At 55.0% G+C, this 15047-nt stretch overlaps 5 protein-coding genes across 5 annotated transcripts; 3 read left to right on the top strand and 2 right to left on the bottom strand.

Annotated features, from left to right (window-relative positions):
• Nucleotides 1-1107: 1107 nt before the first annotated feature.
• Nucleotides 1108-2584, bottom strand: LTR77_001260 (uncharacterized protein; the record flags this gene model as incomplete). The annotated part of the gene is made up of 2 exons (XM_064798522.1): nucleotides 1108-1138; nucleotides 1206-2584. The coding sequence occupies 2 exons, from the start codon at nucleotides 2582-2584 to the stop codon at nucleotides 1108-1110; spliced, it is 1410 nt and encodes a 469-aa protein (XP_064662849.1).
• A 381-nt stretch (nucleotides 2585-2965) lies between these two features.
• Nucleotides 2966-6406, top strand: HUL5 (ubiquitin-protein ligase (E3); the record flags this gene model as incomplete). The annotated part of the gene is made up of 1 exon (XM_064798521.1): nucleotides 2966-6406. One exon carries the CDS (start codon nucleotides 2966-2968, stop codon nucleotides 6404-6406), a length of 3441 nt encoding a protein of 1146 aa, XP_064662848.1.
• An 863-nt stretch (nucleotides 6407-7269) lies between these two features.
• Nucleotides 7270-9073, top strand: LTR77_001258 (uncharacterized protein; the record flags this gene model as incomplete). The annotated part of the gene is made up of 2 exons (XM_064798520.1): nucleotides 7270-7766; nucleotides 7891-9073. 2 exons carry the CDS (start codon nucleotides 7270-7272, stop codon nucleotides 9071-9073), a joined length of 1680 nt encoding a protein of 559 aa, XP_064662847.1.
• Nucleotides 9074-9671: 598 nt separating this feature from the next.
• On the top strand, nucleotides 9672-10838 carry LTR77_001257 (uncharacterized protein; the record flags this gene model as incomplete). The annotated part of the gene is made up of 1 exon (XM_064798519.1): nucleotides 9672-10838. The coding sequence occupies one exon, from the start codon at nucleotides 9672-9674 to the stop codon at nucleotides 10836-10838; it is 1167 nt and encodes a 388-aa protein (XP_064662846.1).
• A 200-nt stretch (nucleotides 10839-11038) lies between these two features.
• Nucleotides 11039-13731, bottom strand: LTR77_001256 (uncharacterized protein; the record flags this gene model as incomplete). Its single annotated transcript, XM_064798518.1, has 8 exons — nucleotides 11039-11434; nucleotides 11487-11960; nucleotides 12012-12720; nucleotides 12772-12937; nucleotides 12993-13269; nucleotides 13316-13502; nucleotides 13552-13574; nucleotides 13624-13731. 8 exons carry the CDS (start codon nucleotides 13729-13731, stop codon nucleotides 11039-11041), a joined length of 2340 nt encoding a protein of 779 aa, XP_064662845.1.
• Nucleotides 13732-15047: the final 1316 nt, after the last annotated feature.

Here is a 15047-nt window from a genome sequence, read left to right as displayed (position 1 = left end):
CATTGGCTGTCCTGCTCTCTTCGTATTGCACGAGCCTGCACTACCGATGCCGTGATCACCCACGACGGGCGGAGATGGCGCAATACAGATACAGGAGATGTGTGTATATGGATGGCTATTGTCTAGGCAAGATGCTGGTCATTCTGTATGCGAACGTGGTTTGTCCCACACACAGCGGCGACGCTGAGCAGTCGAGACGAAAGCCCACGCTGGCGACGAAGTGGGGAAGCGGCTAGCCACTCGATTCGACTCCAGCCTTCTTCTTGACCGCTCCCGCGCGCTTCCCACCATTTCAACGCGCTCGAGTTTCAATGAATAGGCGAGCGGATAGCGGTGAGTTGTGTGTATCATCGCGGGCAGCTCTACGTCCTTTTTCATGATTCATGTCCCGCAATCAACAAGAACGCACCGACTGCGTGGGATCGGTCGACGAGGATTTCCAACTCGATAGGCGGACTTGGCGAAGACGCCAGATTCGAAGTAGGTCAAGCTGATCTACAATGCGCTGGTGTGTTGGCACTGGCAGTCTTGTTGCAAACACGTGCTAGCTCAATACACCGCACACCACCAATGAGGACATGCACCGTCACGGTGCTCCCACCCAGCAGTGCAACCTCGAGAGAGCAAGTGATGGTTGGGTGCTCTCCCACAGCGTGCAGCCGCGTGACTTCTGCTACCACGCAAGGAGCCAGGGTGACGTTTCTGGAAACGATCTTGTGCTTTTCGACAGCCGAATGGCTGGTCAACCGTTGCCTCATCGCTGCATGGCGAGTGTGCCTTGCATTGCGCTCTGTAGTACTGCGAAGCCCGGACGTAGCTCTGTGTGGCAGCTGTCAAAACACTCCAAGGCCAACCGGGACGTACGATCTTCTCCGGCCGGAAGCCCGTCGTGAGTGTAGGCTAGAGTACAGGTATGCAAGTACGTTGCCCGTCTCACCGCCACAGGAGAAAATGACCCCATAGTCTCCAATGCCCTCATTAAAGAGCGGACACGTCGGCGTAATGGTGAATGACAAGCCGCTATTTGCTTCGTGAAGCATGCATGTTCAGATGTGTCTTCGCTCGCCTGCGCGACAACAGTCGCGCCGTACAGTGTCATCGAGCATATTACTCCTCGTCCGCCGTAGCAACAGCCTGACTGTTAGCACCCTACACCATCAGTCACCTCAACGAACTTCATCCCGAGCCGTGAAGGCCTGACTTACTACCCTCCCACATTGCCCTCCTCTCTCTTCATCTTTCCCATCCCCAGCACCATCGCAAAGGGCACAGCAACCCAAGCAATAACCGCCTGGAACACAAGCGCCCTCTTCATACTCGCTGCCGGCTCCCCCGTCGCACCACCTCGCAAAGCGTCCATGATAACAATGAAGATAGCGCCCAATAACTGTCCCATAGCCCATACAATCGTACTGGTAAGCTCCGGGCTGACTGGATGCGTAATCAAAGCCAGATATTCAAGTGCACATGGCAGTAAGCTGAAACTCGTCGCTCCAAGGATGGCACAAACCGCGAACGGTCCTGCCACGGAGCGGGTGGCGGGCATCCAGATAAGGACCAGGTAAGATGCCGCGATGAGCGGGATTAGAGCCTTGATAACCGGCGTGTACTTCTTCGTTCGGTCGACGATGGGGCTGACGATGGCGGCGGATGCCAGGCCCACGAAGATTAGCAGTGCGCCTGCGATGCCGGCATCCGTCTCGCTAAAGCCGTAGGGGTAGAAGATCTGGTTTATGAAGGTAGATGTGGCGTTGAAGAAGCCAACGTAGACTGCGAAAGGAACAAGCACCATCCAGAAACTCAGATTCTTGGGTAGTATGCGGGCAGCTTCGTGGAAGTCCAGCTTTGGTGCCGCAGCAAGAGCTGAGGGTGGAGTTGGCGGTTCCTTGGGGAGGAAGATGGCAGGCAGGGTGGCAACCGTGCTGAGAATGGATGTGTAAAGGATCATGTTGGGGATGTCCGTACGATCTGAAGCCCATAGAGGTGAGACGAGCTGTCCTAGAGCACCGCCGAGTGGATTTGCGAGCGATGCGATAGCTGTCGCGGACACGCGGCCCTGGTCTGAGAACCAGAGATTAGAGTAGCGGGTGGGTGCTGCGAGCACGAATGGCTGCGAGAAGCCGATTAGGATCTGCCCGAACATCACGACGCCGAACTGTGGCGGCGAAGATCGAGTGCCTGCGTAGCGGATCCAGTTTCCAGCGAGGATCAGTGCGCTTGAGGCGAGGATACTGGCTTTGGGACCGCTGCGATTCAAAGTGAAGATGACCAGCGGAGCCATGGGCAGGAAGGCGAACAAAAAGCTAGTGCTCAGCCAGTTGATGCTTGACTCCGAGACGGAGAAGAAGTGCGACGCGGTAGTTGAGATGGCGCTGAAGGAGAGCCAGTCCCAGGAGACAATAATGTTGAGAAGGACGAGCTGCGCCAGGCCGAAGAAGCGGCGCTTGTAGGTGCGATATGGGCAATTTGCATCTCGAGAGATGTGGTTGTCTTGAGTCGCTCGTGAGTCGATGCCAGTGGTTCGTTCTCCCTTTGGCTGTTGATGCCGCACATCGCGTTCGTCGTTGGACATCAGCCGCTGCATTTTGTGGGACATGAGGAGGAGCGATAATGTATAGGCGGTGTCATGGATTGAAAGCGGGTGGTCGTTGCTACATGGCGATAAGCAGACTTTTGTATCGCAGCTCGCGTGCGTGGCGGCGCGTTCTCCTCGTCTCGCGTCGCTTGTAAGCACAGCACAGCTGCCCTGGAGAGGAAGGAGGTTGATTTCAGGCAGAAATAATTGATGCCTGAAGTCCACACGCTATCGATAAGGCATGTGATCTCGAAACATCCATCACCACTGCGGCCTCGCGGCTTCGTCAACCTCACCACGCCACCCGCCTGCCTGCTTTGACATCCCTCACTTCTTGGTCACTCGGTGATGGTCTATCCATACAACTGATCCGGCTCAGATAATGTCAATATGTATCAGACATTCACAGGAAGTGCGCGCCGCCCGCGCCAGGTCAACCTCTCCGGCCGGCCTACGAACCCTTTCGCTGCAGCCTCGTCAGCGCCCACATCCGGCTCACAGTCTGCGGTAGCCTCTGCTGAGAGGGAGAGGGCAGCACGACAACGGAAGCGAGAGGAACTCCAGGCCTCCGCCCGCATTCAGAAGGTATGGAGGGGTCACAGTGCAAGGCGGAGGACCTTTCGCGCGTGGCGGCAAATCTGGGACGAACTGGAAGAGCAGGCTTCGGCAAAGCAGCAAAGAGGAGCATATGCGAACGCGGAAGAGAGTCTGACACAACTCCGGCGACTGCTGCTGTTCTTCCGGGGTCGGGAAGGTGGCGATCGGAAACGACTGGGATGGTATGGCATGCGGCAGATGGCCACGGCGGATGCGGTTCGATGTGAAGGTGGACCTTGGCCGGAGGCTTACTTGAAGTTGGAGCGGGCATGCATTTCCTCGCTGAGGCTAAGGGATGGCACGGACACGGAGACAGACCGGGTGACATTAATGACATTGGCATTTGCTGCGAGGAGGACAACTTTGCGTGAGAAGGATGCCACGGAGTACTACGATGCTCTGATGGCGTTGAGGGAGGTACACGCAGATGCTCTGCAAAACGCGCTGCTGGCGCCGTTGCAAAGCTCCCCCGAGGCTTATGTGGGCCTTGCGGTATTGCTATCGAGACCTTTGGCCGTGGATATGATGGACTTGCTCCGCGTCTCAATCGATTCTCCCACGCTGGTTAGCGCTCTGGCATCCATACAGGAGCATCGACTTGGAGACACTGCCCGGGCTAGGCTTTGGCTGTTAGGCAACACAATCTTTTTGGCGGCGACGACGCAAGCTAGTGACAGTTTTACGGCGATAATATCCCGCTTGCTTGGTTCACTCGCCGACGAAGTTGACTTTGAAGGAACACCAATCGACATGGAAAATGTGTCTTTCGACCAGGATGTCCTACGGAAAGTCAGCAGCGGTCTTCCTCTCAACAAGTTCCTCGACAAACAGATCAGCTCTCTTATCAACCAGGAATCTATTCGGAACCTGCTCATTCGCCAAAGTCCTCACACCTCAAACGGTACAAACCGGGTAGCGAACACCCAGCTCCTTGCCGGCTATGCACTCACACTCCTTCGCTGCTTTCCACGAAAAGCAGATGACATCCGGATGTGGCTCTATCTTGGTCCTACAAACAAGCGAACCGATGACCAAGCTTTGCCAGCAACGCAGTACTTCTGGTCAGCAGCGAGATCCAGTTCTGTCTTTGGCACCATAGAGCAGAACTCGCGCACCGTCTTGCCACTGATCAAGACTCCCACTCCCACAGCTGAGATGCGCGACGACTGGACTGTCATTCTAGTTTTCCTGGAGCTCTATACATTTCTTCTGAAGATCATGGATGATGAGGAGTTTGTTGGAAGTGGGAGAAGACCAAGTGCTATCCCCTTGACCAACGTGGCCGACCTGGTGACGTTTCTGAAGAACCTTGGATTCGTCCTCTACTTCAATGCTTCAGATCTGAACAATACAGACACTGCCTCAGCCGCCAAGGATGGACAGGGCTCGAGCTTGAGCAGGCATTTTGGCCACGGCACTCTTGTTGCAGGCATGCCAAAGAAGGACGCCGAAAGTAAACCGTTGGTAGTCGCGGGTCTCTCAGGATTGACGATTGACTACCTCAAAGGCCTGGTGACCGGCCTGTTGCGAGCCATCTATGAGCGCGATTCAAGACGACACTTCCTACCTGCAGACCACTGGCTTTTGACGAGCAGATTCAACATGGAGCAGTTCATCCCAGGGGTTGTGGCTGAAGAGGAGTCTCGGCATCAAGTCCAAGAACAGGACGACGAGGATAAGGATGACACCGCAGCCGACTCAGACGATGAGCCTGCTGGCGGGATAATGTCTGGTGCTGGAGCTCGCGCCGGTGCACTTCGCTCGCAAGAGAATCGAGCGCGAGCGCAACGGAAAGCGAGCCGTAAGCGTTATCTCGAATCGGTGGCGCCTCGTCTGGAGATTCTTCAGAACATGCCCTTCTTCATTCCTTTCACTACCCGAGTGGAGATCTTCCGCCAGTTTGTCGGCTTGGATCAAGAAAAGCGACGGAATGGCCACACCGATCCCGACCTCTGGCGACAGAGCATGTTTGTTCAGGCTACCCAACACGGCGTCGACCCGCGACATATGCTGGCACGGCACCACGCCAAGATAAGACGGAAGAACGAATTTGATGATGCTTTCAGAGAATTCTATGATCTTGGAGCCTCGCTCAAAGAACCAATCCAGATCACTTTCGTTGACGAGTTCGACATCGCCGAAGCAGGCATTGACGGTGGCGGTGTCACGAAGGAGTTTCTGACTTCTGTCATCAACCAAGCCTTCGATGTTGAAAGTGACACCATGCCAGAGAAGTTCTTTGTAGAGAACGACAAGCACCTGCTCTACCCTAACCCGACCGCTCTCGAGGATCTCAAGCTTAAGTGGCAGTCCATGGGCTTTCCCCAAAATCACCCAGAATCTCGGGCGGCTGTCAAGGAGCTACTGCAGCAGTATGAGTTCCTGGGCAGAATTATCGGCAAGTGCTTGTACGAAGGCATCCTGGTGGACGTCAATTTCGCCGGCTTCTTCCTGAAGAAGTGGGCGCTCACGGGTGGCACGGGACAGGCGACGTTGGAATCAGGTTACAGGGCAAACATCAACGACTTGCGAGATCTTGACGAGGGTCTTTACAAAGGCCTGCTGAGTCTGAAGAATGCGCCTGCAGATGAGGTCGAGAGCTTGGGCTTGACGTTCACCGTGGACGACATGATTGGGCCCGACGAGAAGAAACAAGTCGTCGAGCGAGAGCTCATCCCCAACGGCGCCAACGAGCCTGTCACAGCACAGAACAGACTACTCTACATCAACGCCATCTCTCGCTACCGCTTGCAAGGCCAGAGCGCCGCGCAAACGAACGCCTTCCTCCGAGGTCTCGGCAGCATCGTCCAGCCGAGCTGGCTCAACATGTTCAACCAGTCCGAACTGCAGACTCTAATCGGCGGGTCTGGCAGCGCTATCGACGTCGCTGACCTCCGCCGCAACACCCTCTACGGCGGCACGTACGTCGTCGGAGACGATGACGCAGAACACCCGAGCATTCAGCTGTTCTGGAACGTGATGGAGAAGCTCCCAGATGCCGATCGCAGGGCGGTGCTCAAGTTCGTTACGTCTACACCCAGAGGTCCGTTGCTTGGGTTTGAGTACCTGAATCCGAGGTTCAGCATCAGGGATAGTGGGAGTGATGAGGGGAGATGGCCGAGCACGAGTACGTGTGTCAACCTGCTCAAGCTGCCGATGTATAGGTCGGAGGAGGTTATGAAGAGTCGGCTTTTGGCGGCTGTCCGCAGTGGAGCTGGGTTCGACCTGAGTTAAGGTCTATGGACGTCCGCAGATGATGATGGGTGCAAAGCGTGGTCGTGATAGTTGATTACTCTAGCGTTGCCTTTCAAGCGATTGTATAGAATGCATCCCCGAGCACCACGTGCGATCTGGCATTCCCAGCCACCTGTCTTTCCACCCATCTGCCGTCCCCAGGATCAATCGGCATGCCGTTCAAGGCACAGCGTGTTATGGGATTTAGGCCAGCGCTATTCTTGGTTTCAACCAAGAGGTGTGTGTTTCAGATCATGCTGACCTGCATTGGCGCCATTCCTCTCTGCTGGCTGACCGCACCTCACTCCAACAACAACAACACCTCCCATTTGACTCATCCTGACCTACCGCCATCTCGCTGCCTCGTGACACCTTCTTCTCCCCGAACAGGAGAGAGCAGAGTCGTGGCAGCGCGCAGCGGCAGTATCGCCTACTGCCAGACTGCCAGCTGGACATTATTTGCGATCGCAATAAGCCTGCGCTTCGAGTCCATCCTGCAGGAGGCGCCGAGTTGCTCTCGAACGGTCAGTCTCCACCTTGCCGCGATATCATGCTCTGCGTGAGAGCGCCGGTGGATATAAGTGATATCCCACGTTGGGGTGGTTGGTATGCTGCTACTGCTCATCCTTCCATACTTCCCTTGGTGGCCGCTCTCTGCATATCACGCTCCTTCAGCATTCACTCTGTTACATCCATTCTGCATTCACTCCTTCAGCAAGATAAGTATCCGCTCTTTACCATGCCCCGCTTGATCCTGCTCCCACGTGGATCGCAGGAAAATCATCCATATACCAAGCCTGCGCTCCTCTTCTTCCTACCGTTCATTCTTTCCTCTACGAAGCTTTGACAGCCTCACACTCACCATGGCCGGACCAATGGTACACGCTGTGCTGGTAACAGCCCTGCTCTGGAGCAATGCAGCCGCACAGCAATTCGTTATGTATTCACCTACAGTTGATGACACTTCAATCCAGAGGATTGATCCCATCATCGCACCTGGAGGACTGTCCGGCCACGCTCACCATTTTTTTGGTGCCAACAAGCTCTCTCCCACGCTCGACTACGATGAACTACAGTCGTCGACATGCACAACAGTCGGTTCCGCTGGTTTCCAAGGAAATGCCGTCGACCACAGCATCTACTGGCACCCAGCATTGTATATGGAGTCAAGCGACGAATCTGAAGGCTACATCCGCGTTCCTATCAAAGGCCACAAGCTATACTACATCGATGTCGGCACTGGAGAGAAAGCGGAACCGTTCGAATTTCCCAAGGGCTTCAGGATGATTTCGGGTGATCCATACGCACGATCGTCCACTGGCAGTAACGCCATTGACTGGAAATGCAATAACGGCGGCTCGTACGTCAATCTGATGGGTGGGAGGGTTCTCCAGAAACGCCTCTGAGGTCTCAGGACCACGGAGTGCTCCGAGACCTCACCACTTTTGCTCCACTTATCGAGACATCTGCTAACCCTTCTCTAGTACTAACGTTGGAGACAGTGGAGGCTTCCCCACTGGGGTCAGCACTTGTTCCGACTACCCATACTTCTTCGGAACTGTCAGTTTCCCCCACTGCTGGAACGGCGACGACTACGATCCTTCCAACCCAAGCGCACACATGGCATATGCAGAGGGGGATCCCAAAGGTGGCGCCTGTCCAAGCTCTCATCCTCGCCGCCTGCCGCATCTTCTCATCGAGAACTTCTTTGACATTGATGCGGTGGCTGACAAAGTCAAACCAGACTCCTTCGTTCTCGCACAGGGTGACAATACGGGTTTTGGCATGCATCAGGATTTCTTCAATGGCTGGGAAGAGGGCGCTCTACCCGATCTCTTGTCTACATGCCCGCAGCCAAAGTTTGGGAACGACGACGTCGGCAGCTGCTCGAACTTCAAGTCCAGTGGATCTGCGGAGAGCTGCAGCTTACCTGTGCAGTACAAGGAGAACGTAGACAGCCCTGGCAAGTTTCTCCCCGGCTGCAATCCAATCTCCGACAGCAATCCGGCGCCCCAGATGGCCGTTGCGCCGCTTGGATCGGCAACGGACTCCTGCGCTCCAGGGGGCGGCGGTGATGGTAGTCCTTCCGAAGGCTCTCCTCCTGCAAGCAGCTCTGCGGCGCCTGTGGCTAGCTCTGCACCTGCATACGAGTCTCCAGGAACAACGGCAGCCACCACAAATGAAGCTACCCCATTGACGACTGGAGAGGCCACGCAAATCGCGACTGGCGAGACCACACCATTGACGACTGAAGAGACCACGGCAATGACGACTGGCGAAACCACACCGCTGACCACTGAGGAGACTACGCCGTTGAGCACAGGGGAGACCATGCCAATTACTACTGAGGAGACCGCACCGTTCACCACTGCCGAGACCACGCCAATTACCACTGGAGACACCACACCGTTGACCACTGGAGACACCACACCAATTACCGCTGAAGAAACTACACCATATGAGACGTTCCCTACCGAATACCCGACTGCAGCAACGACGCCTGATCCATACGCCTCACCCACGGCAGAGCTAACGACACTCGTGACGGTCTTTGCAACGGCTTCACCGATATATTCGCCTCCGGTTGAGGCGCCAACAAGCGTCAGACTAAGACATCGCCGTCACGCGAGGAGACATGCTCGACCAGATGGGAGCTGGAGTGGATGATGGTAGTTGGTGTTCGATGCGCGGCTTCGTCAGAAGGAGTTGGGGTTGCACTGGAACGATTTGACGGCATCTAAACGATGACATATGAGGTGGCTTTGGGATTTTGGATATACCCTACAAGCGGTTGGCTTCGGCGAATAGGTGTTTTGGCTTCTGCCTCCCGGCGTTGGTGGATGGATCTGTCGGTTTGAACACATATACCCGGGTACATTCATGGCATGCACGCTCCTTCGAGACAAGTTTGAGCAATGTTTTGAGCGCCGAATTCATCAGGACTTTGGTCTGTTTCATTGAATGGTGACGTCAGTGATATCGTAGTAACGCTTTTGCAAAGCGCTTCATTCTTCAAGGGTAAATGTTGTAAGTACATCTCAATTGATGCTGCGAGCAGTCCAAGGTCGTTAGCATGCTCTGGACAGCCGGATATGGGCACCTGACTTCACATGTTGTACCAGGCCCACGAAGTCTCTCATACTTTGCAACGATCATCCTTCTACCACTCGCCCTCTCGATCCCACGAAAAATACTGTCGAGATGGCAAAGCGCAGCAATATTCCTGCCAACCACGACGGCTTGTACGGTGCATGCTTGGATCGAGATGGGTCCAGCTGTCGATGTGATCAGCGTTGACCTCTTGCTCTGGAGCTTCTACTTTCTATGCTTCAAGGATGTTCAAAATCGATTCGTCTACGTCGTCAAACGAGGATCTACCAATGGGGATGATGAGCAATTTTCGGATGCGGCCAAACATAAAACAGACGCTCAGGCAGCACCATCTAGGATTATCGAGGAACAATACCCAGCAAAGCTTTCAGAACGACTGAATTGGATCGGAACACTGCTCGTCTCTATCCGCATGAAGCATTGGAAGGTCGGAGACGCTTCTCACGACCGACGACAACCTCCGGAGCTAGCTTTCAGGTCTCGGAGTGCCTTCATGAACCTGGCAATAAGGAGCTTCGTTCGAGGATACCTGATCCTGGACTTTACGAGAGCATACATCAGCTACGATTCATACTTTACGGATGCCAACGTCTCCATCTCCTCACCTCTGCCCTCCCGAACGCTCGACTTCGTCCCACCCCAAGTCTTCCGAAGCGCCATCTTAGCGGCTCAAGCTTGGGCAGCGATCAGTCAACTGATGTATCTACCCTGTTTGTTACCCTTAGGTCTCAACGCTCTGGGCTGGCTACCAGATGAGTGGTCACCGCACCACTGGGCTCCTCTCTTCGGCCCCATAAGCGTAATCGCTCAGCGAGGCGTCCGCGGCTTCTGGGGCGAGTACTGGCACCAAGCGATGCGCATAATGTCGGCCGGGCCGGGCTATGCTGTCGTCGATGTGCTAGGCATAGCGCCTGGTAGCTTTCTCAGGTACGCGATCGTCACCTCTGTTGCCTTCTTCTTGAGTGGTGTGGTTCACATGGGTCTTGTACCTCCGGAGCCACTTCATGCGAAAGAGAGCGTGAACATGATCAGGCTCAAAGTTGGGACGTTCTTTTGGCTGCAACCAACAGCTATACTTGCAGAAGTTGCGGTTGGGAAGCTGATGCTGGCGGTATGTCCGCCTTCTGTACGCCAGACGAGTCTTCCCATGGTGGGGCGAAAGGTGGTGAACGTTGCTTTCTTCCTAGCCTGGGCCACTTTTTGCCTGCCACTTCTGGGGGATATGGCACGACAGATCGGGTACTGGCATGTCTGGCCCGTGCCCTTGAGCCTTTGGAGAGGGATAAGAGCAGAAGGGTGGTCGACTTGGATCGAAAGATGAGAAAAGATAGATGCCACTGTATGAAAGCATCTGTGTGTTTCTGTCAAATTTCAATGTCCTGTAATACTGTTCCGCATACGCTGCAACATATTTCTAGCCACTGCGGTCGACTATCGAGCAAAAGAATTAGACCCAGCAAATAGCAATCGCAACACAGCATCCCCTAGAGATGGCCAGCTAATCATCACTCGTCACCGACGTCACGCCATGAGCGCGTTCTCGTAACTGGAAGGACCTGGGCTGGAAGGCAAGCCAGCAGCGTCAAGCATCACTGCTGTACGGACACTCTTCACACGTGCAGGGGAGCTGGTTGTCCTTCGTCGGGCCTTCGGAGGTGTCGCAGCTACAACCTCATCTTCGTCGCCGCTCAAGCGTGCGCGCTTCGAGGATCGGGTCAAATGCGTGCGGAGATGGGGTGGCGTGTCGTACGGGGTCATTGATTGGCGAAGGTCAAGACCTGATGCTGGCGTCTGAGCGGCCTTCCTCTTTCTCAACTGAGAAGCAGGAGTGACAGGTGGTGGCATGCCGCCTGCTTTAGCCACCAGACGCTGCTGCACTTCGTTTGTCTGCATGCTTGATGCCTTAACTACGCCGTACTGAGATGAATGTTAGCGTTGGTAGCCAAACCCCCACAAGCGTGAGACTCACGTAGTGGCTGATGTGCAAGAGAGGATCAAATAGGCTGGCCAGCATTTCCTGATACTTCGGGCCTTCCTTGAGGGCCACAGAAGACAGCCTTCGGCTTCCTGTGTGCCTTCTCGTATTTGGCTGCTTGGCCGCAATGAAGTATCCGTTGCTCTTGAGGAAAGCGAACAGATCCTTTGCGGCAGAATTTGGAATGCCTGCAAAAAGCTCATTAGCAAAGTCGCTGCCGGTCAATCTGATCGTGGACGTACCAAGAGCACCAGCCAACTGATTTGGAGTGCTCAGCCCAGAGCTGAGCGCGTGGTACATAGCTCGTCTCTTCATGGTGAGTTCTTGAAGGCGAGAACGAGTGCTGGTGTCATCATCACTGAGCAGGCAATCGTAGCACACGTGGACTTCGGGCAGACGCTCATCATCTTGGCCCTTATAGCCGTAGCAGTGCAGGTGTTGCCACGTACTGCAGTACGTACACTGGACCTGGCGCATGTTGTCAGTGTGTGTATGTGATGAAACCGAGCTCTTACACACCATGTCTCCCTCGGTTTCGTGGTGCTCGCACTGGCACAGTACGGTATGGTCTTTGTCTGCTTCGTTGACATCTCCCGCTTTCGCTGAACTCCGAGTCTTCTGTCGTGAAATGCACTTCGACCTCTCTGACGCATCGATGACAGGTCCTGAAAGTGTTGCCTGTGCTGGCGATGAACGCGGCGATGATGCAGGGATAGCGGCAGTATCGTTATGACCGCTTGGTTGGGATGATGGAATTGCCTGTGTTTGGGTATCGCCTTGTGTGAAGTGTTCGGCGTGCATCATCGACCGCAGATTTCTCTTCATCTCTGGAACATTGCTCGATTGCGTGTTCTGAGTGCCACCGAATTGGGACAAGAGGGGTTGAGTGGGAACGAGAAGGGCGACAGCTGTGTAGCCCCCCGTGTACTCGTCCTCTGCTTCTACATCGGCCGACTGTTTGCGTGCGGGCGACGTGGAGGGGCGGCTGAGTGCAGTAGGACTGTCTTCTGGAGTCGAGGTCCTTGCAAGGTATTCACTCTCCACGACCGTTGAGGGAGTTGCTGTCAGTTGACGTTGTTCTGCAACCGCAGACGTGGGAGCCGTCGACTGCAATGAATCGAGCCCAGGCTCCGTTCTGTAAGTGATCCAGTCTGGGATTTTCGGGGGCTTCAGTCCAGCGCCGACGGCGTAACCGAGTGGTTGCAGGTAAGTTATGCCCATGGAAGTACTGTAGTCACGTCAATGGAGCACGTTTGATGAGACACCAACTCATATTTACCGGTGAAAGCCAGAGCCAAGATTCTCAAAGTAACGCTCCTTCTTTTCCCACCCATCCGTCGCGGCAAAGGTGAGGTCCATGGTATCGTTAGGTACGAAGCCTGTTGGCTTGTCTGCCACGGCTGTGTCACGCTCGTAGAAAAGTGCCATTGACATATATCTTTTGCCTGCGAGATGTCAGTATTGTCAGGGATTGTGAGCGCATGCGGCATGCTGACATACTTGGAAGATCAGGCAGATCGGCACAATGCGCGATGAGCTGGCGAAGGAGCCCTTTCAGTGCTTCATTCGTCGCTCCCACACTGGCGGATGAGCCGCCGGGTCCTTCCAGCTGAACTCCAGCAAGCAGCTGGCCGCCTTTTGGCCTTGGAGCGTACCTGATTTTGAACGTGTACGTCTCCACTACGCGCTCGGGATGTTCCGGGTCTGTGTGCACGTGTATCTCCATGGAACGCAGGTTACCTGCTTGGAGCGCTGGGAAAGCGCCATGTTCCTGTCGCTGGCATTAATGTCAATCGATGAGTTTTCAACCGTATCAAACATACCAGCCAGTCTAGCAGCAGGTCGACTCGCTTGCTGCGCCCGCGTCTCAGCACCTGAAGCTTGGCGCTTCGCTGAGTCGAGCGCCTTCGCGTGAGCGCAGCTCGGCCAGAGGCGTACTCGTCGTAGGGCTGGATGGTTGCGGTCGAGTCATATTCTTGCATATCGTACGCCTTGTCTGCCAGGAGGTTGCTGTTCAGATTAGTCTCCACCCCTGTTCGGTGTGGAGAAATGCCCTTACCGCAAGTACGTTATGCAGCTCAGCTGCCACGAAGTTAGCATTGGTACGGTATCAGAAGATCGCAAAACATACACCACTGTGAAGCATGGTTTGCACGACATCGATGCTTTGCTTCTGCGTGACCTCGGTCTTGTTCAGCGTCTCGGTGCCTTTCGTCTTGGAGATCTGGATCGTCGCCATTGTGTTCTGTTCAGTTTCTCAGTCGCGAATCGGGGTGCTGGCGGCAGTGCGCATTCGGTGAATATCCCACTCAAAAAAGCGAGCGAATGTGCAAATGGAGTCGGAATCAAAAGCGCAGTCATGAAGTCCAGGTGAGGTCTGGAAAGCGGTGAGGTCCATGCACTTGCTTGAGGAAGGTGCGACGCCTGGCAAGGAAAGAGCTCGATGAACCGCTCCATCTAATCTCTACAACGTCGTAAGAAGACAAAGGAGAATTACCTTTCTGCGTTTGCCTGAAGTTCATCAAACAACCATCCTTTCGAGTGTGCTGTGGATCAAAACGAACACGGCAAGGCTCCCACGACCCAGAAAACTCACTTGTACCGGCTCGCGTGCCACTGAGCATGGCCATCGATTACGAGTATCTGAGGGTGCCGGATGAAATGTGATTTGCTTGTCGCGGACTGCGTGGCAATGGCACGGAGCGTGGCTGGCGGCCATTGTGATGGCGACAGGACGGTCCGGCGAGCACTTGAGCTGAACACCCAACTATCGGCCGCGACTGTCTGTCTTGACCAGCGATTTGATCAATCCCGGGAGTGGTAGGTAGGGCGCAGAGCGCTGGCTACCCGACCTGGACTCCAGGCTTGTAGTCCACAGCGCTTATCTCGCCGAGAAGAACCGTCCTAGCTATTGAATCAACCGAAGCACCCCAAGCGCGCAGTACTGTCGCCGTTGAGGTCGTCGTCAAGCTTCTACACATACGCGACGTCCTTCGCCGGCATCTCACCGGGTTGGTTTCCTACGCTCTTGTACGAAGAGACTTCGGTGGTCCCATGGCAAGCGGGAGACCGTGAAAGTGGCCCACGAGGGACATCTGGACAGTCTTCTCTCGACCCACAAAGCCGTATCTCTCTCATCGTCACTGTCTGTGAGAAGATCCCTTGGACAGCTCGCGCTGACTTAGTAGGCCGCTTTCACTGTCGACAGCTTGTTTGCCTCAGATCGTGCGTGCGGGAAGGCGCTTCAGCGAGCCGTGGTCGCCCCAGTCCCGATTGTTGACGCGACTGAGAGAACAGCAACTTGCAAGAGGTGTGGTCTGCAGAGCAAAGTACTCTCCGCGCTGCTTTCAGCCCATGCTGGGAAAAGCTGAGCACGTCGGAGCTCGCCTATGAGGAACTGGGAGAACCTCACGTTCCAGACCTCTCACTGTCCAACGAGATCCGGTCACATCGCCAGACCTACGCCTTCCATTGATGGTAGCCATGCTCTGCCTGGCAGCAATCCAAAGCTCGATGGAGAGCTCGCTGGCTGTGGGAGCCGCTAGGGCAGGACGC

Source organism: Saxophila tyrrhenica (assembly GCF_035928015.1).
Source record: "Saxophila tyrrhenica strain CCFEE 5935 chromosome Unknown scaffold_2, whole genome shotgun sequence".
NCBI classification, from domain to species: domain Eukaryota; kingdom Fungi; phylum Ascomycota; class Dothideomycetes; order Mycosphaerellales; family Extremaceae; genus Saxophila; species Saxophila tyrrhenica.
This window is presented reverse-complemented; position numbering and strand designations above follow the sequence as displayed.